The 25,649-nt window shown below is 42.6% G+C and overlaps 1 protein-coding gene across 2 annotated transcripts in view; it reads left to right on the forward strand.

Annotated features, from left to right (window-relative positions):
* The first annotated feature begins 9,077 nt into the window (after window positions 1-9,077).
* The window catches only part of nedd9 (neural precursor cell expressed, developmentally down-regulated 9), a 29,834-nt gene continuing 13,262 nt past the window's right edge, over window positions 9,078-25,649 (forward strand). The window contains exons 1-2 of one of the 2 annotated variants that reach the window (XM_069516074.1): window positions 9,078-9,165; window positions 24,570-24,977. In XM_069516074.1, coding sequence (XP_069372175.1) covers window positions 9,109-9,165; window positions 24,570-24,977 — 465 coding nt within the window. In that variant the 5' untranslated portion in view covers window positions 9,078-9,108. Of the gene's footprint in view, window positions 9,166-10,854; window positions 11,101-24,569; window positions 24,978-25,649 lie in introns of those variants that run through there. The other variant, XM_020104535.2, reaches the window with a different exon arrangement.

The raw sequence follows: 25,649 nt of genomic DNA on the forward strand, positions 1-25,649 counted from the left end.
GGAATTGGTTTGGCCCCAGGAAGCGGTGGATAAGGAATCCATATTTGCAGCTGAAAGGGAAATGTGCACGCCTGTACAGTGCAATAACCTCATCATGAGTGGTGGAACCAGACGTGTATGGTTCAGACACGTGTGTTGGATGTTTGCATTGTTTTTATGCCTCTATTTACAAGAAATAACCTTTTCCTTTCAAAAACAGAATCATTACTGCAAAAAAGTAGCTGAACTGAAAAGAGCTTTGGATAAAATGCAGAACAAATGGCTCATGATGTGATTTTCTGAAATCTGTATTTCTACTAAACAAAAAGTCACCATTTCCCAGGACTACAACACAACTGAAGCTCCAGCAGCTTCGACCATGACTTGGAATATGAAATGATTTACAGCGAGGCACATTTTTCACCCGCATTAAAACTTAGAGCTGCTCCCCCGAGCCAGAGGAATACAAATATAAACATCATTTAAAGTTCCTGCGCCCAGATGAGCTCAATGGCAAAAACAAATGGCTGGTTAAGTCAGGCACTGAGCCTTGTGCACATTCTTCCGCTGATGGATTTTTCATCTGTTGTCGAGGTTTGTCTCTTCTTCAGCATCTGTTGCTTGGAAATTTGAACATAGCATCAATCTGAGGTGGTAAAAAATTCTGGAAATGCTTCCGTCATGTGAAGGTGCAGAAACCTGAGCTGCTGTTTATAATATCACAAGGAAAAGCAATGATAAAAATGTGCTTGTGATGAGTTATTGTGACATTCATTTATTATTCTGGTGATGCGTAAAAATTCACTTGCACAAAGGGTATATATAAAAACATGCTACTGTTATTCATTTGAAAAGTATTCTGGGAAATATGGTGGTGAACTCACTGCATAGTTTCAGCATTAAGTTTGTAATGAAAAAGCAATATTTCTGTCACAGACCGTGGTCAGGCCTCAACCTCCAAATATGACAAAAATAACAGCTTTATACTCGGGCTACAGGCTGCAACGATCAAATAAAGAGGAGACGGAGGGAACAACATACAGTTTATAAACCTTCAGCGAGTGAACAGCTTGGTAACTCATGTATTTCTATGCCAGTCAGAGGATCGTGACCTCTGCTGATTGCTTCACGGCGGTGCAACTAGTCCCATTTGGAAGGGTTCCTCCAAACATGGCCAACAAATGTGTCCTTCCATTCCTGAGCAATGTGTGGATCCTTCTCTCCGCAAACCAATCCCAGGATTTATTGCACAACAGTGACAAAGCTAATGAGCTAGCTAAGCCGGTATGTTGCAGTAAGTGCAGCTGCTCAAAGTAGTTAACAATTCAACTGTAAGGACGGAACAAGCTGATGCAAATTAGAAATCCTCCGTAGACAAGACCGTCTCTTTTCAGTTTAACCTTGACCCCCGAAAGATGCAGCCCTTGAATTGGGAAACAGCTATAGTTGACTACTTTATGGAAACTTGCCACCGTGAGACCAGTTGTTACATAACCTTTGAAACGAGAGCAACCATGTGAAGTTAATGTAATGGTTCCAGTTAACCAGTTAAATTCATGTTGAAGAAAATAAAACAAACTTCTTTTAGTGAAAAACTAGCTTCTATACCAACAGTTTCACATAAATAAAAGAGAATGAAGCAAAAAGTGAAAAACATCTCTGTTAAAAGTATTTTGTGGAGCAGTAAAATTGCTCAACTCTACTATTACTATGCATATTAAAGCTGAAGGCCTGTATAACTACTGCATGTGTGGCTGCCTCTGCTAAGATTGAGTCTGACTGCATGGGGGGGGGCATAGCATTGAGAAGAAACCACTCCGGATGGCGGTGAGCAGAAACTGGATCAAGCTGTTGACCACACGTTTGCCTTTGTTAGTGCATGTGTGTCACAAAGAGAAAGACAGAAGTTATTTAAGTCTTTTAAGCGATGGTCCTCAGAGTTTCTAAATATAAAACTCAGCCATCATGGAAACACTTGAAATGTGCCGTGTTTGTGCAGTTGACGATGCTGAGGTTTGATCAGTGGATTGATTATTGTGTGCTAACGATCACTGCCATGTTGACATCTGTTTTTTATGCTAGCTAATGAGGCTAGTGGTTGGATGTTTTCATTACAACCATTTGCCTGCAAAAACCAAAAAAGGATCATGCATTTAATAACTTAATTTCCATTATCCAACAAATCTATTCCTTTGTTGCCACAACACAAATATACTGTATGTACTTGTTTACTGGCTAAAAAAGCAAATCAAAAGTAGAGGGAGCAACAGAAATCGTATTTTAATTCAATTCAATTAATTTTTTTTTATCGTTGCTCTCACACAACTGTGGTCGTTCATGTTCAGTAGTTGCAACCGATCCATTCAGTTCACCCAAAAAAATGAGCAATGACTGGCGCTCTTTAAACGCATTCATGCACAGCACTACATGGCTATCACTTAACTTTCTTTTTCCATTGTTGTTATTAAACAGATTGTCGGTTTGTGCGACCTCCTGGGTTGTACCCAATGTGGATTTAAATCCTGTATGACCCGTTGATGTAATCAGCTTGTTTCCATTGAGGAAAACATTGCATGTTCGATACCAAAGATGTCCTACATTTCAGCGTGTCTCTTCATGTCTCTTCCACCCACGGTCTACTCCAAATCCAGACGTAAGCCAAAAGCTCTCTTTACTTTTCAGCCACAGATCCCGGGCACAGCTCTGTGTCCTGACAACAGCAACCAGTAGGCAATCAGACTGTTCTCAAGAGCCACAATTAGATTTGTAGAGTTTTCGCTCCAGACTTGGTGTTGAGCAATCAGCCAACCTAGACTACACCCTGCTATGAGTTCATTAAGAAACTACCCACACTACACCCATTCATCTGAGTCAACAGGGTATGCAGGAAACCAGAACCCCATTCCCAATACACCGCCAGTCAAACTACGGCCACACACTCGCACAAAGACCTCAACATGGACAGCTCGCATTGTATCACTGACGTTCCTTCCTGCATATTGAGATGTTTGCCCAAACCTTCTGCTATGACTGTGCTTTCTTTGGGTATTTTAAGGATTAACTTGAGAAAACATTTGCATGCAGGTACGACCGCAGAGGATCAAAGCCATGGTGAACATGAGAAGTGCTGGCTAAATAAAGCAGGAGGGAGGAAAGGTTAACTTGTACAGTGCAGGCAGAAGAAGCTTAAAGTAGGTCAGTTGGCAGAGAGCCGTTTGCCTTGCAACAAAATGGTGAGTAACAGGACCGTAGGTGGAGGCGAAGGTCAGGAATCCCTCTTAAAACCGACTTTGTTTTTCCTGTGTGCATATCTAAAAGTGTGTGTGTGCCTGGGTTGCACTCTGGAGCATCATCTGTTGAAAGCCAGAGGCACTGGTGGTCCTCCCCAAACCCCAACATGTTTGGAGTTGGGGGTTGTTGCCTCGTTTGGATCCTTCACTTCCCAGAATCCCTCCCCCCCTCCCTGCATTGCCCCTGCCCGCAGCGCACAAAAGGATGGATGGATCCTCTCCATAAATAACCAGCAGAGCAAAGCCAAAACCACTATGTTTTTCTCTCCATGCTTTGTTTCAAAGCCCCGGACAGCTTGCTCCAGAAAGTATCTCCTGTCCAAATGTGCTGGATTCATCACGCGGGCAGATAAATCTTTGGCACACATTTCAATGGAAGAAAAATAAAAGAATGGACATTGGTAAATACAGAGGAAAACCGTGATCTGAAATTGAATATGATCAGATTAGACTAACTTGTCTGCACACAAGATTATAAATACAGAATAATGTCAAAATGTGTTGATACAGTAGACAGATATTTTTTCTGTGAAACGAAATGAGCGATCGACAGTTTTGACAATGGATTAATGGTTGTAGGCGATTTATCAAGCAAAGATGTCAAACATTGGCTTGATTCAACTTCTCAAACTTTTTGTGTGTTTTATATTATTCAAACTTGTGATTAACTGATTACTTTTTAAGGATTGTAGCGTGTCAGTCAGACAAAACAAAAAAAATATGTCACTTCGGGCTTTGTGAAGTTGTGGAGATCCAGAGTGTTCGGTCTTAAATAAGACACAACTAAGTCACGATGAAATTAATAAAAACAGACAAAATAATGAGCTCATTCAAGCCAAAACATAAACTGGCTCTGCTCTGTGTGTCCAACAAACACAAGTTAAAACTGGCCAAAAAAAATCCTAAGGAAAAAATGGTTGTGTGAAATAAAGACAGAAAAATATCTGCAGTTGAATGTTGTTGCACGGAAGCAGGTTGAAAGAAGATCTCATAATAATGAGCTTTAATGAGTCTACACAGTTATTATATGGTTTAATTAGATGTTTAGTATGAATGTATTACCATGATCCTTTTAATGCAAAGAAAGCTAAACAATTCATATTTTATTCTTTCCTCGTCAGTTAATCAGAAAAATAATTGACCGATTAATTGAACAACCTCCTGTTAATGACACACAGACACTTTGACACATCCATGTTAAAACACCCTCATCATCTCAAGCTCGGATTGAAGTGTCTCATTTCACTCCCCACAATGCTGCAGCTTTACAGCACCCTGGGATTAGTGGCCTGATTAAAGCGTTGTGTGCTACTCACACATCGCCGCAACACACATCACATACAGTAAACACGTGCTCACAGACACACAGTCACATACACAACTCTCCAATCAGACAGAGAACATGGGGGGGTCAATATGATCAGTCTGTCACCTTGCCAACCGGAGCTCTTATCACACTTCCAGCCAGGCGGGGAGAATCTCACAGCAATCACACAACCCGCCGCCGCTGCTTCAAGATCAGGGCAGACGATCATTACAGGTCTGGTATCCTCGTACTGTGCTGTATTACACTCTCCTGCTGACCTGCACTCACTTCAGACGTCAAGACTAATAACACGTGATAAACCTCATCAGAAGTTATTAAGACCTGAACAGTACTGAAGTTTAAAATGACTGGAGCGATCCGGATTCATGATCTGACATCGGTTAATAACTAAAAACGTGATCGTAAAGCACCCACACACTCCTGCAGACAGGAGAGAAGTTATTTTCTAAATATGAATTCAGTAGGTTTCTATAAAGATCAGTTATAGTACATGTGAGTGATGAGAAAAGAGCAGAGGAGCAGAGTCTCTTGTTGTAATGCACCTCATTGCAGTGGTGCTGCCAAGACTGCTAAATAAAATCCTGGGGGAAACACTTGACTGAGAGTGTAAAACATATTATCAGTCATCATCACACTCAAATCACAGCCCAGACTCTAAATCCTGCACCAGTGTGCACAACCTCTTCTGTCTGACATACTCCCACTATACACCTTCATCTACACCAACACTTCAGATGTTGATTTAACCATGTTAATAATATCAAAATGTATTATTACAAAAATGTACAAATGCATTTGAATTGTTTGCATTTACACTAAACTGCTACTACTCATTACTTTCATTTCAGGTTTTTGTCTCAGCACTTTCATCATTTATCCACTGCTTTTTGCTATAGGCTATTTTCTATAGGCTATGTATGACAACTGAAGTACACCCTGGAGTGCGAGTTGGGAATCATTGCCAGACGTGATATCACAGGGATAACGCTCATGTTAGGAGGAAGAAAGGCTCATGTGAGATGAGGATCAGGTGGAACAGCTGTTTGCAGACTTCAATCTGAAAGGTCTGCTCCCGTCTGTTGGCCTGAGGGACATACTGTAAACGGCTTATTGTTCACTGGAGGGGATGATTGGGTGCCAGACCTGAGCCTATATGGTGTCAATATCGAGTGTATGACCTCAGTGTCCTTGCATTGCGAGTGCAAAAAAGGGCTTTTGCACTTCTCTTGCTTGCATTAATACAGCTCTGTTGTATGCAGGGACCTGTATGTCGTCTGAATTTTAAAAACTGCTCTTGACACTGAAGCATTATCCTGCAGTAGCCGGTGACAGAATGATGAACAGTTGGCTCTGCAGCAGAATACAAAACCAATCCAGAGGCAAATTACTCACTGGGGAAGGTGTGCCCGGGCAATGTACAATGAATGAACAAGTGAGAGGGATGAAAAACAGAGTGAACATTGAACTGCAGGTTTTAAAAGATGGCCTTGGCGTCCAGTTAAGAGTAATTCACGCTCATGGTGAGCATTAACGTGTGCAGCACAATCTAAGTCTAATACAGACTTTTATGGCCTTGTTTTTCAGCGCCCGTGGATCATTTATATCACTGCCAAGTTGAAGGCCAAATAAAGCAAAGTCTCTAGCCACGTACAAGGAGCTATTCAGGCCCTTGAAATACAACTGTGACAATCAGACGTAAATGAAACCCCTCATGTTAGTGAGGTTGGTCAAGCTGGAGCCTCGGAGCGGGTTGCTAAAGGTTACAGAGCTATAGAGCTGCGACTGTTCCCTCTGATCAGCGGTTGATTCAGCTTATGATGCAGAAGGGAATTAATCAACTGTAATGTTTGAGCAGTGCAACTGAGAAGTTAAAGCGTCGCACATAACAACTGTCAGATGCAGTTTGGGTTCATTGTTCAGAATCATGGTGTAAATTACGACACACTGAGTTGAATATGAATAGAAGCATGTGATGTCTAAAATTGATCACCAGTTACTTTGATTGTATTATATTTGGCTGCAGCTCTATTTACTCCTGAGATTCCAAAAGTGTTTTGGGGACTCAAACACTTCCCCCAGCCCCTCCATCGGCATAGTGAATAGATCATGAGTGGATTTTCTTCTTTCGGTGAACTATCCCTTTAATTCGACGTTTAGGGTACAAATGGCAGAAAAACATCGAGACCCCAACTGTGTGTCAGACTCATATTTTGTCACTCCTCTCCCTCTTGTGTGTTTTGTACATTCCTCTCTGCGGCTGCTCGGCCACGAGGCTGCAACAGGTCACAGGGCACAAAGGGGGAGACACTGAGGACGAGTGGGGGGCCTCGCCTCTCTGAGAGCAGACTGTGGAGTTAGGTGGTGGTGTAGGGGGGGGGTGGTCCCATAAATCTGTCTGAGCTGGTTTGCGAGAGTTTGAGGGGCAGACTTTCACAGGGAGCAGTGAGGGGCCACCTCTGCCTGGCCTGCACAGAGGAGCTGTTGTCAGGCTTTTCCTCCACCTCCTCCTCCTGCTTCTGTCCATCCACTGAAATCTGCAGCGAGGATCCCTGCTTCAGGCAACAGAGCCCTGTGATCTCCACTTATGGAAGATGTATGGCTGTTCTGGCCTGCGTTAAACCCGGGGTCAGATCTGCAGGGGCACTTATGTAACTCAAACATCACAGACACCTGGCGGAGATGAAAGACGGGCGGCTCGTTTTTCACTTCCGTGCTGAAATGTGCCATTATAACACCTACAGGCCTGTGCACCCGTGCAGAGTGGAGGCCTCTTCTGCTCATGTAATACAGTCGGTATAAGACCACAAAAATACCGTGGCCATGGTGGCAGTTGTCATGGCGACCGGTACTCACCAGTCTTCCCCTGGCTGTGAGGATTTTTGGCTTTAACTCAGTCTGATTAGGATGAGAAAACCATCTCTGTGGGTAACTTGCAGAGAATATACATGTTGTGCACCCGGCTGTATTTACTTAGTTCTTGATAATGTTCCCTTTTCATAACGGGGAAATACTGATTTCAGATCAGGTTTTTAATAATCTAAAGTGCACTTCTCCTTTAACCTTTCTCTACAACACGTCTACAATACATCTGATCACACTTCATTTTAAAACCAACACACTATGGGTGTTCAGATGGGTGCAAACGCATTAGCTATTTAAACAATAGTGCAGCACCCGTTCTAAACCTGTTCGGAATGGGCTGTTTGTTCGGCCTGTGGTGATGCTGGTAGCAGCTTTCTCTCTGTAAATGTGAAAGTGACCTGCAGTAACGGATCTGCAGCAACTAAAGCCCGGCTGCTGGACTCGGTCCACACAGAGCCCTGAAGCTGTGACACCGCCGCTGCACAAAGAGCTGTTTACTTGTTAATTCAAAGTTCAGTAAAGCTCGACGCAGCTCGTAGAACTGGCTATTCAGTTGTCATTGTCGTGATCGCGCTGTAGTCGTGATCCACGTTGGTGAGTTTCAGCTGCTGCTGCTGCTATAGAGCTCTGGTCACCCGCATGTTCAGAATTTCTCAGTATATAATTTATCATACAAATTGACACAGCACTTTCTTGGACACTAAGTGTGAGGTCGATAAGATAAACAGTTCTTGAGATATGCCACATCCAGACAGACAGAAAGAGATATCTGGATTTAGAAGATAGATTGGGGCGCTGGACAAAAAAATGACACATGCATCCGTCTGAAGCTAGCCACTTGCGTTGCCCCTGACTGTGCTACCACCTCCGAGTTGATAAAACATGTCAGTCTTGAGGTGGAAACAGCTGAAATGACTGAAATGACACTGGAGAACTGAAACTAATAGACTCATTCAGCTCAGCCAGATGTTGTGAAAGGGCTTTAAACAACCTTGTTTCAGGCTGTTATCTTCTATAGCGCTGATACAAACAAATGGGAAAATGAGTCGTGCTTGTCAGAGGAAACAGGTGCTCACATGCACATAATCACATGGCACTCACAGAAAAGAATGGACCCCGAACCCACTTGTGGCCCAGAGAATGGGCTCCAGCTGGGCATGGGGTATATTACACAAACGAGTGTTTTGAGTGCCGCTACGAGAGGCCTTCATCTGAGGATATGACTGTTCAGGGGGGGACAATGAGAGCCGATAGGGTCCCTGTGATTGTGATAAATGAGCTGACACAAATTAGAGCATACGGAAGCACATGAGAATCAAGCTAATTACAGGAGATGTTTGCCACTTTAAAGCAGGCGGGGGCACAGAAAACAGTCAGAAACAAACACGTGCCCCATGGACAGATTGTAAGAAAATAACACAACCCCACTCTCCCTGTATAAGTATATGTGGAAATAAGGCCTGTGAGAGAATTTCTTCTCCGCTGGTTTTCTGTGTTTGATTGTAGAATTGATATGAGAGTATGATCATTACTACTTTGCGGAAACAAGCGTTGTGCATTAAAAAGGTGTCAGCGTGAAGATGCAGGGCGCTGAAGGATTTCCTGTCTTTTTATCAGAACTCAGCCCGGGTGTCTCGTCACCTCTGTCAGATGCTGAACTGGGCTAACAGAGGCAACATCTCGGCTTTCGTCTCCACTCAAGTCAGGGTGAGTACTAAAATAACCTTATACATCATTAGAGTAACAAATTGTCACATTGCTTTATTTACTGGAATAATCTCTGCCTTCATAAGATCATATCGACAGACTTATTTAGATTTACAGTAATTTTCTGTACTTGGTGGTTTGAATTAATATAATATGAATTTGTAAAAACATGCACCACATTCACACATTCCAAATAACATATGTGACACCACTGTGTTAGCCTATGTATTAATAATTCTGCCAGTTTTCATGTTAATATTTTAGAATCGACCCAGCAAGCTGGGGGTGTTTCTTTGTCACACCCAGCTCCACGTATCAACGAACAAGTTTTACCAACCAACTTTTAAAGCAGTATTTGTCAAGAAGTGTGATTCACATCTCTAATTTTACAACATACAATCTGTGTAGCACATCTGTGTTGCCATGGTACACGAGGCAGGAAGAATCGGCTATCTGCATCCTTTCACCTAAACCACCACAAACCAATTCCTTGTGAATAAAGTGTTGCTCCTGCAAACTTAAGTGGTAGTTATTGGTTTGTAAGTACATGCTTTTGTCACCTGGCTTCACCTCTAAGAAAAGAATATATATTTGATATATTTATTCAAAGAGGAGCAGGATGAAGGTGATTAGGTATAAAAGCTGTAAGTAGGTGTTGCAGTTTGCAGCTGAGCCAACAGAAAATGTACGGAAGAAAAAGCGACATAATCACACTTCCTTCAACCTCAGGGCTACACTACTTCTCAGAAAAACACGTTTCATTCTCTTTCAAATTAAACCATAACAGCTCCCTCATCTGTGTTCAGAGAAACTATTTTGAAACAACAAAAGGTCAAAACCTGGCGGAAACGTGTGGGTGAAACTTTTCTAAGCAACTGTTTTAAATCGGAAGTCGCTCAATTCTGTAAAGAAAATGAAAAGTAGCTAAACTGTTATAAAACACTAATTAGCACATTTGTGATGTCATTGCATTTTATTTGCAATCTGCCTTGTGTCAGCTGGTTTAAATTATATGTCTCGGTGTGTCCCTTTGTGGTGGATGTGAATTATGTTGCAGTCCTTTTGTATCTTTCCCTCATGATTTGGTGTCTCATTGAGGTCGTTTTGGGTCTCGTGGTCATTTTGTATCTCGTTCTGGTCATTTAATGTCTCTTTGTGGTCATTTTGTGTCTCTGTCTCTGGTCGTTTTGTATCTCGTTGTAGTCATTTTGTGTCTTGTGGTTAATTTACATCTCGTTACAGTTGTTTTCTATCTCATTAGAGTGTTATCTTGTCATTTTGTGTCTCGCTTTCTGGTGAGCGTCCCTCTCCAGATATTTTGCGTCCCTCTCGGTGACCCCTCTCACATGTGTCTGATGTCCCCTCTCAGTGTCTCATCTACCGAAGACAGAGCACAACAACACACTCAACCGATAAATCATAATATCGCCTGTTTCATCACATCTCAAACGTGATGTCACTGTTAAAAAGAAAAACAGCTTCATTCCATTGGAATGAGTCTATTTCAGCAGATGAACACACACAACTTCATCCACTGTTGCAGGGTGACAATGACGTCAGCCTTCAACAGAGGAGGCGTGGTGTGTGTGTGTTTGTGTGTGTGTGTGTCTGTGTGAGTGTGTGTGTAAGAGTGAGGGGGCGGGGACAGACTCTGCCAATCAGCGGCCGTGTATGCAGAGGAGCTGCAGAAGAGAGAGAGGATCTGGTGCGAGCAGCAGAAGTCGCAGAGTCTCCTCTCCGTGTGTTCGTGTGTCTGTCCGCGTGAAGCCTGGATGGCTGCCTAACTCATCCTGCTCTGGTTCACATGTGTCGCTCTCTGCTGCGATAAACTCAAACGGATATTTCTCTACTTTTGTTTTTTGTTTTGTTTTGTTTAGTTTTTTTTGTTTTTTTTACCGCGGGAGTCGCAGAGAAGAGCTGAAGATGAAATACAAAGTAAGTGAAAGCTCAGATCCACTCTGTGTCTCCTGAGGTCAAACCGCTGAGGACGCGCTGCTCCTGTGGTGATAGATATTATAACTTCCTGAAATACATGCACCCGGGTTACTTTTCTTTTTCTTTTCTGGTTACATGGTTGACGCATAAATTAATGTGTGCTTGAGTGCGTGTAGGAATGTGTGTATGAGTGTGTGAATGTGGATTTGAGTGTGTGATGGTGTGTTTGAATGTGTGTTTGATCTTTGCATTACATTCAATGCCACCACAGGAGCACAAATAGACTAATGGTGGAACAAAATCCAGGCCCCTCTGGACCCCCCCACCACCCCCTGACCAAAAGCAGAAAGATCTTTTATTTCCACCAAGCTAATTGTTTTGTACATGAAATGCTAGAAAAGGTAAAATGTCTGTTAAATGTATTGTTTTGCTCAAACAAGAGTCCAGAATCAGAAGATAAATCACTTCACTGTCATGTAGGACAAAGAAAAACATTCCTTCTGCAATCTGGAGAAGCTTGAACCAGCAAACATTTGTCACTTTCACTTGCCAATGCAATGTTTGCTTTGTTGGATTTTGTGGCTGAGATAAGCTGATGAAGATGTGGAATCAAATATTCTATTATGTTATCACATCATAAACACCCACAAGATCAATCACCAATAATTGTATTATTGAAGAATCCACATATTATTTTCTTGATTGATTGATTGAATTGTTTGGCCTAATGAGTGTTGTCCTTCAGAGACAAAATCTAAATATATTCAGTTTATTAGAACCGAACTGAAAATACATGTACATATACGTCAGATCGCAGAATATTAATTATCTACTCATTCACAAATCAATTAATAATCATACTGTATTGCATCGATTCAACATTATAGCCCAATACAGCTAAAAATAGAAAGTTTCCACTGCATAAATGTTACATGAACATTTCTATCACATAGTCTGCATTCAAATATTTTCCACTTGTAGCAGAGATCATGTGACACTGTCACTAATCAATGATTCAGCTTGTTGATGTGGATCTCTCAGACTGATCGTCACCTCATCAGGAAGCCAATCACTGACTCTGTTATTATCTGTCTCTGTTCATCTCAAGGTTCATTTTGTGATGCACAGCCGTTGACATGTCACTGCTTGATGCTCATTTTCTTCTATGGACCCTGGTCCAGCTTTTAGCAGCTTCTCAGGGAACATTCTGATTATTTGTGACACATTATTAAATTGTCATCTGCCACTTTCGTCATTCTTCTGCAGCTCTGTCTGTTTAAGTCTAAATTCGTCTTCACTAAAAAAGGGAAGCAGAAACAGTTTTCCGTTTATGCAAAGTGTGAAGATGATTCAGGGGTTTTGAGTAAAGTGGCTTTACTTTTTTAACTGACTGTTTCCTTAAGCATGAAGCTGCTGTTCGACAGCAGGGTTGTTTGAGCCAGACTCCAGACTTGACATAGCTCCTGCTGTAATATGTGTAATTTGGGTGTTTTTTCCTCAGTGCCTGCTGGGCATGGTGTCGGGGCTTGGTTGTGATAGGAGGGCGTGCTCACTGTGCATCTGCGTCATCGTCCTAACTGACTCATTGTCCTGTTGAGTACACAGTTAACAGAGCCGGGGGAAGTCGAGGGTGATGGTGAAAGTGTGGGCGAGATGCCAGAGAGCGTAGAGAAGGAGTAACTTTGACCTGATCTCTGTCATCATTATTCATCCGTAAGAGACAAATGATCTGTGGATGTTAATAAATGTGCTCAACTCACAAATGTTTGCTGGGTGCAGAGATTCGCAGCCTCTTTGACGTAGACCCGCGTCTCCCTGTCTTTGTTTGTCTTGAACATTCAGACACGATAACGAAGTGCGTAGAAACCTTGCAGCCGCCTCTTTGCTTATGATAAACATATCTGCATTATGTAACATGGCCAAAGAAAAAGAGGGCGGCAGAGAGAGAGAGAGAGAAGCAAGGTGGGAAATCAGGCAGCGAACACAACCTTGTCGTGGTCAGATGACACATGTTGCAACAGAGCTGTGTTCAGCATGTATTTTGCGACTTAAGAGCTGTTAAAGTTTACAGTCTCATAGTTTACGACGCCCCCTCTGCTTTCGCTCTTGATCCCAGCCATGATTAATTATTCACAGCTATATTAAGCACTCCTTTTCACGAGAAGTGCTAATGTTTAAACAGAAGCTTAACGAGGTCACCCCCGGCGGTGCCCGCCTCCATCCTGTGTCCCTGAGGTGAGAGGCTGCAGTCTGACCAGACGCTGGCCTCCCTCCTCCTCGCTGACATCAGAGATGGTTTCCAAACAGGTGTTCAGGTGTGAAGGCAAAGCTTTTTGTTCCATAGGTCACCTAATGCGTATAATCCCTGTGATGGGTCCGACAAACAGACGGATCTCTTACAGTGCGAGTGGGGCCCAGGGATTTCTGAGAACAAGCAGCAGCATGGAAGATAAATAAAGAAAGAGATGATGCCCGAGGTGGTTTAAAGGACTAGGTGGTAGAGAGTTAGATGAGAGGGTTCAATCCTCTACGTCCGCCCAACTGTGACAAACCCACCTCCCAGCATTTCTAAAAATGAATTTGTCCTTTTGCAGGATTCTGCGTCGGGCTTTCCATTAATGTAAACATAACACTACAGCAAGTAGCTATGTAGCTTAGCATAAAACAAGAGAGAACAAGTCCCGCTGTTCTACACTGGCTCGACCAATCACGAGTCATGTTTCCCTGTTTTTATTAAAGCATCAAATAACTAATCAAAACCAATATTATCAGAAACATGACCACTTAAAAAAACAGTGTGATGAGAACAACCTAAAATGGCAGAGACCATCTTTTGAGGTTTGGTCCACGTGCTCTCTGCTAACATGGAGGATGATCTATACTGTAGCCAGCCACCAGGCAGTCTGTCATTTTTCTATACAGTCTATGTGGTTTATCATTGAGCGTTAGAAGTGTTGGGAGAGGTCTTAGTTGACGCTAGTTGATTCCCTAGTCTTTACGCTAAGCTAACCAGCTGTTGGTTGAAGCTTCACATTTAAGGTACAGACACGAGGGATGTATCAAACTCTGCACCTGGAATCAAATGAGCTATTAACCGATCCCTGAGATTTGTGACCAAAATACATACCGAGCAAAAGTCTTGACATGTTTTACAAACTGAAATACCTTAAACCCAATTCGACAGTTCTCTTTAGCGACTTCTCGTCACGTACGAGGTCAGATATCAGGCTTTTTCTATCTCTAAAGCAAACTTTCCAGAAAGTCAGAAAGTTTCTTTAAAGTGCCTTGAGACAACTGTATTGAGGAGAAATGACTAAAAACAGCTTCTTAGCCCAGAGACTTCCACAACCTTTCAAGTCATTCCTGCGTATCTGACGTAACCGTTGCAGAAATAGCTTCACAACCGCAGCGAGGAGTGATTAGGTGAACCCATACCTCGGCCAATATGTGTCTTTTCCTCAGCGTTTCAGTTTTTTTTTTTTTTTTTTTTTTATGTGCTCAGGTTCCAGGCACTGATCCAAAAGCAAAGAGAGCTGGAGGAGAGCAGACATTGTTCTGGGAGGGAGGAGGAGGATCTGTGATTCTGAAAAGGGTTGGGGCTGCAGAAAATGAAAGAGAGAGGAAGTTGTGGGGGGGGGGACAAGAGGGCAAACAGAGTTGGGTGTATTGTCGGGGGGGATGGGAGTTTGGGAGGTCTGGGGGGCGCCCCCGTGAGAATGAGAGCAACCCAGGCGATGGTGCATGGGAAGGTTGTTCAGAAGATGCACATGATTGTTTCAAGGTGTCTCTTTATATAGTTAATGAGTCCGGCTGCAGGAAACACCAGGTTCAGCTCTTTTCTGTGTTTGTGTGCATGCTGGCTGGTGCAGAAAGAGACATTTATTTAAAAAAAGAAAAGATTTTAATCAGAGAAAACCCCCTGATTGTTTCCTTTTAGAGAAACCCCTGCAAGTTTTACACATTGAAACACTTTCCTCATGTCTTCTTTCCACTCCAAAGGCCTCTGGACCTTAATTTTTTTACTACAATACAAAGTTGTGGTGTTATCAGGCTGTGAGGTTGTGTTCCTTGAGTTTTTTTCTGTCCCTTTGCCCTGTGCAGGATTTTCCAGCGAGCGTGAAGAGCTTTCTCCCCCAGTGAGAATGAATAGCAGTCGCTACACCCCCCCTATCCTCTACCCCTCGCTGTGCCCTCGCACCATGAACCAGCCATTAACATTTTTTTAAAACAGTCAGCGGGGAGAGAGACTCTGCTGTGTGTTACTTTCATCCAGATAGAGAGAAAGAGAGAGAGTGAGGGAGAGGGAGAGAGAGGGCGAAAGATTACCCAACGTCAGCAACAATGCAGATAATCATTTTCATGTTTGACCTTTGGCAGAAATAATTCTCGCCAAACCCCCCCTCAGATACTTTGCCTTGAGGAATGTCAACTATTTCTCAGGGTCATCTCTCAAGTCGTAGTGAGCCGCCTGGTCTGACCCTTCTGAAAATGTGTTGGGAGGATCATCAGCCTATAAACCAAGAGGTCGATTGAGACGCTGTAGCTGTTTGGCAAAGTAATAGTCATATATAGACCTATATTACAGGATCTGAAACCAGAGAATATTTGTGATTTCTGCTTTAAAAATGTCTGAAACCGTCACTGACTTTTCATCGTCACCCTGGATTGTGGGAGATGTTGGTCATTCAAAAAATTACGTTTTATAGAGCTAATTTAAAGAGCCATGATTAAAACAAACCTCGTCTGAGCAAATGACAAGACAATATTAATTAGCAGCAGCCTTAATCAGATCTTGCTCATAAAAATTGCAAGAGACTAGAAGCGGTTGATTTTAATATTTAAAAGTCTGAATATTTCCCTCTAAAATACAAAAGAGTCTCTTCTCATGTCAGGCAGCCTTCATGTTTCAAAGGGAGAAGATGGCAGCCTCTGTTGTTTGTCTTTAGAGATCTGTGCGTAGCGTGAAATCAGGTGGACACTTGGGTGAATCTCCATCTCATTGGCTATTCCTATATGTAAAGCCATTCAATGTGGCCCTGCGGAGATACCATAAGACATATTTCACATCTCCGCTCATGCCCCCTGAAGGGATTAGCTCCCATCTCTGGGGGTTACCATGGTGCACTCATGTACCCTCGTTTGGCACCAGTGCCAGGCTTGGAAATAATCCATGTTGTCTCTGCTCCGCCAAGCCTGAGCGCTCGTTGGCCGGGGTCCCTTGAGTACCATCCGACTTCTTGTGTTTCTGATGTTTTCTCGGCCCCTGTTGTTGCAGTAAATTGTTTTTTGTCAAGCCAGAGGTCAGCATGAGCAACCGGACAAAGCCCCCTCGCATAGGGATTCAACAGCATGGATGTATGGGTTTTTCAGTTTGAAGGACAGTTTCTCTTCCCACTGCTTTAAACAGGCCCAGAATGACTTGGCAGATCACGAGAGGCAACGTTGCACAATGTTATTTCCCCAGCAGCTCTTCCAGTTCACAGAATCCAATACTTTTTTTTTTTTGAGAGTGTATTTCCAGTGTGGCTTTCACGTCTAATTATAGGGTCGTACATGGCGCTCAGCACCAGAGCAAGGGAGTCCGAGATCTGAGATGATAACACGAGGTCGGTCATAGCCTGGATCTCTTCAGGTTCGGCAGGAGGCAGGAAGTGCTGCAGGCTAAGGAGCGGGGCGGAAACAGAGGAGGGCGTCATGTCAAGTTACCTTGTAGTTTATGTGACAGTAAAAAAATAAAACATCAGTGATGAAGGGGCAGAGTGAGGAAGAGCTGAAGGAGGCGGACAGTCATCTCGCCGGGTTATTTAAATCACTTCCTGTGAGTTGAGTTAAAGGTGCATGACGATGATTCTGTTGTGTTCAGCTCATGTGTTTCACCGTGTTTTTACTTCTCTGGTGAGGTTGATATGCATTTGTGAGTCATTCAACACAAACACAGCCCACAGTGCCTCAGAGTGATGGAAACTATCTGACAGGAATGAAAGGAACTGGGTTAAAAAATGGGTTTGAAAATGTTTCTGATACCAACATCATACTGAAATTTACCACCACAGTAACAAAATAATAATTTCCTTAAACCTCTGAAAACAGACATCCTGCAGGCGGCCCCTAACTCGCCTTGGGAGAGATTGTTATTTGTGCAATCCTGTTAAAACCGATCTTTAAAAAAAAAGTGCAGCGGCGATGGAGAGGAGCAGCGACAAATGGGTATATCTCAAAAACTAAGTGTACTCAAATAACAATGTATAACACAAATGGACTACTTTTATCTTTTATTATGGTTTATTGACTTAGAAAACCTTCTAGCTTAGTTTGTTCAGAGTTTAGAAATTTTAAAAATTTAGAGACAAAAATGACATCACGGTGAGGATAAACAACCAACGTAGGCATTGGCGGATCACTTCTGTTGCTATATTCACTTTGAGAAACAGGAATAAACGTGACACCCCTTCTAAATTTGACCAAAGACAAAAGACCTCTCAAATGCAGAAAACTGACCAATCAGAGCCTAGAACTCACCCAATAATCACTATGACTGTAACGATTCTGAAATCAGTGAATTTATTTGATGCTGAGGAAACTTAAAAAGCTGATGAATCTCTGTAGCATCTTTGTTGATGGTTTCTAAGCAATATTTTGCATTGCAGCAGAGATAATGATAGTGAAGTTAAAGTCAGACTTAATCATTAAATGTGTGAATCATGTCTGTGTGTTCTGAGTAATGACTCATGTTTTTTGAGTCATTACTCATTAGGTGTTAGGTGTTTTCAGTAGCCTGCCTTAATGAGATCTGTCACATGCTACTGTTGATCAATTGGGCCAAACTACAATAATAAACTGTTTTCACAATATCTGTCACAGTAAATGTGCCTCTGAATCTCCTTTATTTTTAAAGTTATGACAACCCGCTAAACCAATTTTTACCAAGTTGCCAAGTTCAAGTAAGTTGCTCACCTGAGTAGAAATAAATAAATATGTAATAGTGTTGAAAAGATGAATATTGTATAGCATTGCACTTCAAATATAATGGTTATCAAGGAAAAAACTACAAATTCTCACATTAGAGAACCTCCATTTATCAGTCAAATCTATAAGCCAGGTTAACAGGAAGCTTCAAACAAGCTGAGGTTTGATAAAATGAGCTGAAAGTCACATTCATGTCTTTATTTTGTTTTCAGGGAAACTCCATGATCATGACACAGTTTTAGACACACACACACACACACACACACTAAACAAGATTCTAATGTTTCAGATCTTGGTGGTTTGTTACAACTTGCAGTGTGGGTTCGATGCTACATGGTACACATCCTGTCGAAGAGATGGTTCCTATGCTGCATCTTTAAAGAGTTTTTTCTTGCAGTGCTACAGCTCGTGAATCACAAATGAGCGAGGGGAAGGTGGTGGGTGTCATATTTACCCTGAGGATACAATAGTCTTTTTATGCAGTGTTGCAGAATGAATGGAGCCTTTTCTATCGGTTTGGAGGAGCTCGCTCGGCTGCGTCCTGACATTTGGTGTCCAATGAAAACACAATATGAGTAATTATACAACAATTTGTCACAAAAACAAGGACAAACAAGTGATGTGCTGCTGTGTTCAGTGTCTGTGAAATAACCGATCGATGGACCACACAGCTAAAACAAGCAGTTTATTGATCGGTTAGTTACAACTCTGAATATCGACCTACAGCTGCTTACGCAAGTTATCAATGAATGGGAAGCAGCACTGCGTGTGTTGTTGCAGTCAATAGTCTGGATTGCACCCTGGTGGACGGGTGCAGTACAGGTCATACACCCTGCATCCTGCATGTTGGCAGATGGGACACACAGCAAATTAAAAGGCGGTTAGTTATTTCTAATCATACTGACCATGACATCTCGCACAAGTGTATCAACGAATAACACAAAAGCAAAAACTGCAAAACGAATGCAGGAGTGGCAAGACAACGATAAAAGTAACAACAATGGAAGTGAGCATCTGCTAGCTAGCCTAGTAGCGTCCGTGCCCTGCACTCAGCAGCTGCAGGTTTGATTCCAACCCTGTGCTGCATGTTTTTCACCATTCTCTCTTACACTGTCCTCTTAATCAAAATATATTTAAAAAATGGAGCGAAACATTTAGATTGATAGCTGAGACTGTCTCGTGATTGGTAGAAAGTGTGTGTCAGCGGGAGCTGGATACCGCAGCTCCACACTAAATGACTCTGGCTCCAAATGACGTCAAAAGCTCAACGTCGTCGCCCATATCAAGAATATTTTGACTTCACTTTAGTACAGTGGTCTTCCATCTTTATATACACTTTATGGTTGGATCATGTTGTGCTTTAAACTTGTGACATGGAAGTTTTTTCCACAGAAACAGACGAGGTAAAATTTCACTGAGCCTGCTGTGTAATTATGTTAATACATGGCCACTGGCAGGGCTTATAAAGAGGCTGTAATCAGAGGGTCAACCTTCCTGAGAACTGTCCAAATGAAGAAATTACCATGTACTCTGAGCTCTGAACCACTTCCCATGAGCCTTTCCTACCCAGAACCCTTAACACGGCCCATTTATTTGAACTGGCTCTCACCCGCAGCAGGCCGCACTCTAAGGAAAGACTTGTAAAAGTCATCAGGTCCTCATTATCGTCATTACTATAATTATTTTCTATATTTACCCATGTGAAATGAGGCCAAATGAGCGTATTTGAACCACCCCGGGACACGTGTTACAGTGGTACAGCCCTCATTTTCACGCCGGCCTGCTGCAGAGGTACCGCACACTGGTGTTGCAGTTGGAGCGTACCACTTTTTTTTTTGGGAGCAGGCTGAGTTTGTTTGGGTTAAAAACATCCTTGTCTCTTTGAAAGCAGGACGGCTCCCGTTGCTGTGGAGACGTGGGTTTCTGCTATGCTATGTGGTGGTGTTCTTTGGCTGCAGCAGCAGGGGAATTTGAGTATTTGTGAGCTTGTTTAGCCAAAGCCACCTTCATTATTATTACATTGATGCGAACACCAAAGAGTCAGAGCCAAAACCACCCAGAGAGCACTTACTGAAGGCAAAGGTGGGGCAGCAGGCGGTTAAGTTACGTAAGGGAGTTTTTTTTTTGGGACCGGTCAGCATCAGGCCCTCCATACAAATACAAATGAGAGGACATTTGTACTGTTTGTGTTCAGGCTAGACACTGGTGGAAAAAAAAGATCCTCGTTAATGTGGAGAGGTGTGAGTCATGAGAGGGATTCTGAGTCTGGGGTGAGGGCTCAGACAGCTGGGACCTCAGGCTGGATATCGTGCTCCAGGTGCGAATGTGGACGCCTCAGCTTTGCACGATTCTTCGCTTCCTAATGACAAAAACATACGAAGCTGTGAGAGATTTTCAAAGCCAGATGTCGCCAGGGGCAGACTGAGACCTGAGAGACCCCTCAGGAATCCATTCAGTAAAAAAGGCAAAAACATCAGAGCTGAAATGACTAGTATATATATTCAAGTAGTCAATCAAGAGAGAAACGGTCAGGAATTAAGTTGATAATCAATTAATGGTTTCATCATATTTCAGTAAAAAACTTCCAAATAATGTTTTTTATTTGTAGATCACGTAAGAAGTCTCGATTTAATTTGACATTTCAGAGACTGAATGTTGATGATCATAGAATAATAATCTGTATTTTAAATCAGGGCAAAGAATTGCAAAGTTAAAACTAATAAAACATAATGATTGAAATATATTTTAAGAGGAAATTATAGTGAATTAGTCAGTTACGCATTTAAGGCCCTGCCAGCAAAGTTTATGCTGCCCTCAGTTATTCATGTTTTTATGTTTTGAACCAGCAGAAAACTGTGTATGAAGCTTTTCCCAGACTCTGGGCCGAACCGCTCTGAAATGAAGCGAAGAGAAAAGCCCTTAAATGTCATGAAGTGAGATTTTTACTGTGTAAACCAAGAAAAGGTCTGAAATCAAGATGAGAAACAAAACATACTAAAATTAGGAAGCAACAGAACGTCTCTCGCCTCACTGACTTTTTACAGAAAACTTCCTGGAAGCTCACACTCATCTGTGGGTGAAGCAGCCTCCCTCCCTCCTCCCTCCCTCACTGCCGAATGACAAACGACAAACACATGTGTTTATAGGAGGATCAATGGCAAGTGATGGAGTCACTGTGTTGTGAGTAACCAGTGTTTATGCCAGAGAAGTGACGCCCGCTTTAATAGTCAGTTTCACCTGCTTCGATTACAGCGGTGCGGCTGACTGAAACAAACAAAAACAGGACAACAGGAGCTGAGACTTCCCCCCCGACTCCATCACTTCAAAAGGACGTGTGTGTAGTCGTGAGTCATTACAGCAAACAACCTGTTAGTTCAGTGGGATTACAGCATGATGTTTCATGTTTCACATGACCCTTCAGTCACCGTGTAAGGAATCTACTCCGGTTCATCACTGAATCACTGTGCTATAAATTTATATTGTCTGTGTGTTTACCTAACCACAAGCTCAGCCCGAATAAAACTGAGAACAAGGTATAAATGTGTGAAAATGTGTCTCTGTGGTCACCAGAGTCACCACAACACATGAATGTATGTCTTCTCACAAACTTAGACTTGTGTCAGATTTCTGCACAAAACCAGATGTCTTGTGCTTATTGGCTGATGGCAGCAGTGGTTAAAGAGCAAACTGTACCCCGTGTCCTGTAAATAAAGATGAACGTATCTCCACTTCCGCCCGTTGTACAAAAATTAAGCTAAATGTAATTTCCTACAATGACAAGAGATGCATTGTAATAGATTCAACAAGTAGACAATGCAGTTGACCTCAGAGCAGAGTTTGTCCTGAGATTAGTCTAAAATATGTAGTGATGATTGTTAAGTGTGTAAATGCAAATGTATCACTGAGCTGTTGACACCTGGACACGTCTCTGCAAAGTGTAGCCGGGCTGAAATCACCAGGTCTGCTTGAATACGAGTGGTTTTCACTACCTGTTTCCTGCGTGAAGCAGTGCACGTGCTGGTTTGTGACAGCAGTGCATGTGCGGTTGGTGAAAATGACACTGGAGTCGGCAGCTGGTGGCAGTGATCACTGTAATTAGCGGAGACAGAGGAGGAGACGGAGGAGCATGAAAGGTGCTGCTCTTGTGTCTGAGAGGTGATTTTGATTCTCCCGAGCATCAAACACAAAGCAGGTCAAACACAGCACAGCATTGGAACCACTCAGACAAACAGATCAGGTCTCCAGAGGAACACAGACGATTTAAGAGCAGTGGTGACAATCATCCAGGTTCTTACTCTTACATCTCTTAGTTATAACATTAATGTTTAGATCACATGCAATCTGCCTTTCTCACAAATTTTCATCAAGCCATTGGGTTAGGAAGAATATTCCAGACATCCCCCTCCCGATCCATTGTATCCATGATTTGAACAATACATGGATCATCAAAAGGGATTAGTTCTCTGTAGATGCAGTAATCGTAGAGACTAAACATGTTTCCTTGTATTTCAAACTTAAGTATTCAGCACATGTTTCCTCATGGTCTCGGGGTCCATCAGCTATCATCTGTCAATGAATTAGCCTCTGGGGCAATAGCCAATATTTTGGGGCTTCGGTGTAGACGGTGGATATCTGAGCCAAATCTCAGTCTTCTGCTTGCTGTTCACTGTCCAACTAGTTTCTAGTGGTTATCACACAAGTCAAATGTTTCAGCAGCTACTTGGTTCATTGGTGGCTGTTTAAAGGTTTGATAGTGCGATGGGTGTGACTGGCTAATGGCAGCAGTCAGACAATAGCCAGGGAAGCCAGGCCCACAGTGGGAGATAACGGTGCTTTGAGCAAAGAGTTTCACATGGGAACCATCTAAATCAGGCTGAGTGAAAAGAGGAAGGGCAAGCGAGGTTCAATGAAGTCTCCAACCAAAGTGGGCTTCCTGATTCCCACACTGAGCGACAAATAGTTGAGGTGTTAATAACTTAAATGACTTTTCCTCATGAAAAATCCTCATGAAACCAGTTTCTTGTTTGCATGTTTGTGGTAATCCTCTGTCAGCAGAAATATTTCCTTCTGATCCAAATGTCTATGTAGTGTGTTGCCTTCAGCTCATTTCATCGGATATGACTGAGTTTAATCCGGCTCACTACGCTGCGAGATAAGAGCGTATGAGGATTTAAAGCGAGCAGCAGTGAGGCTTAAATCCTGCTGTCTGTTTTCAAAGTTTATCTAGAATAAGGGAGAACCTAAAACATGAGTGACACCACAATATAAATTCCTTTTACTGAAATAAGTCAGGAGAAAAATCCAGTGGTAATTGGAATAGCTGAGTCAAATTAAGACAGGAAAGGATAAGGAATATATTAAAATACAAGTGAAAAAGCATGAGTTATAATAATGATAAATGTAATAACTAGTCATATCGAGCTGATAAATTATATAAATATGACATATATATATATTTATATATCACATTTTAAATCTATATTAGGATAAGGTGCTGAAAGCTTACTTGAACATTTTAGTTTAAGTGTCATTTCCAAATATAGAAATGAATGAATAATAACAGATGGGAGAGATTTAGAAAATTGTACCCCACAGTCCCTCTGTATTTCATTATGGGATATTTTTGTAATTTTATTGCAAAACCAGACGTTGAAAGGGTCACTCGTTAGTTTCTGACTCAGTATTCCTGGGTGCTGCAAAAATAAAATAAGTGGGAATGTGTGCAAGGAACAAGAAAGGAAAAAGAAGTTAAGATGTGGTCAAGAAAAGTGGAAAACATTGAACAACAGTCCTTTCTGGCAGCCCATGCCTTTGAGCAAGGTGCTTAATACCTAATTGTATTTATAGAGAGTAGATTGCTGAAAGTATTGGAGTGCCGATGTGCTGGGCAGCTCCCAGGAGTTAAAGTTGTGTGAGTATCAAGCTGCTGAGAAGGAGTATTCATGCTCAGTTAACTCCTTCCCTGGATGAATGAAGGCTAAAGGGAAAAGACTGAAGCATTTACCGAGGCAATTAGCCTTAAATGCTTCTCTCAGACACAGAAGTGGCACACTCTGGGGCTTTTCCTATCTCCCAAATCTGTGGTTTTCAGTCATTATCCCTCAGCCATCACTGCCCCTTTAGATAAATCTGCCCCGGAGCACGAGGCTGAGAAAATCCCATCCAGTTTAGATTCGGTTTGAAAGACATCTGGTGTGGAGCTGCAGGCTAATGGCAATCCTGCATGGTAATTAGAAGAGCAGGAACAAGTTCACCAGCGTGTCGATCACCAAACCTGCCATAGAGGTGTGGGAAATGGTGTTAGACTCTGAAGGAACATGATGTCCCTTATTGCAGAGGACTGGATAATAGTGATACCACTTTCAAGTCTGTAGATTTGGACGTTTTACTTTGCTATGTCCACTGAACAAGTTTTACTCAAACCTAACAAACAGTATATGATATAAGTTCATTATTAGCGAAAAAAAAAGTATTCTAACAGCATCTACTGTCTCTTTCTGCAGAACCTTATGGCCAAAGCGTTGTACGACAATGTGCCGGAGTCCCCAGAGGAGCTGGCCTTCCGTAAAGGGGACATCCTGACCGTCATTGAGCAGAACACAGGAGGCCTTGAGGGCTGGTGGCTTTGCTCCCTGCATGGCCGCCAAGGCATCGCCCCTGGCAACCGCCTGAAACTGCTGATTGGACCGATGTTTGGCGCTCAGTCGCCGTCCGCCAGTGCTTCTGCTGCTGCCCAGTCTCCTCAGAGCTATCAGCAGAAGGCTGGCTCTGGATCTCAAGGGCTCTACCAGGTGCCCCCATCCCTCCAGAGTCCACAACAGCAGAACCAGCAGGGCATCTACCAGGTTCCTCCTGCACAAGACGTCTACCAAGTCCCACCCAGGAATACACTTGCTGCTGATAACGGCAAGGTGAGAAACAGAAAAATTTATTTCTCGATGAATAGGAGGCATTCAGTATGCTGAATTAATTCTTGACCAATGAAAAAAAACAAGGGTCTAGTGAATCTTATTCAGTATGAGCGAGAACATTTTTTTAAATGTTCTAGCAGAAGCCCCCAAGTCCCAGTTTATCAATGATCTACATACAATTAGTATTCTACAGCGATAGAGAAGAGAGAAAAGGGAATGGAGGGGGTTTACAGAAAGAAAGAAAATAGAGAGTGGTTTATTCCCTGTCCTCTGGAAAACGTTCCTAGGGATAAGAGAGGACTTTATATCATAACATCAACACCAGTGGGTGGATCCTGCTCCAGTGAGTATGGGTATTAGATGTGATAGGACATGGCATATACACATTTACACTTTGACCTGTCATTCTGCAGTCTGCCGCGTCTCTCGTCAGTGTGATTGCACACACACAGAAAGTAGAGAGGCTGGACAGATTGCTGGTCTGTGATGTGAAAGTAGAACAGGGTGTGCCTGGCCTGGCGTTCACCACAGAGCAGGGTAGTGTTTTTGTGCAGGGCTCCCATATTACTTGTATATTGGCACATTGTGTGTAGCAGAGCCAGTCTAAGCCACAGAAGGGTAGTGAATGTGGGAACAACTCGTGGAAAAGCAAACAGCACAGAGCTGTTTTTT

Source organism: Paralichthys olivaceus, chromosome 20 (genome assembly GCF_024713975.1).
Source record: "Paralichthys olivaceus isolate ysfri-2021 chromosome 20, ASM2471397v2, whole genome shotgun sequence".
Classification (NCBI taxonomy): domain Eukaryota; kingdom Metazoa; phylum Chordata; class Actinopteri; order Pleuronectiformes; family Paralichthyidae; genus Paralichthys; species Paralichthys olivaceus.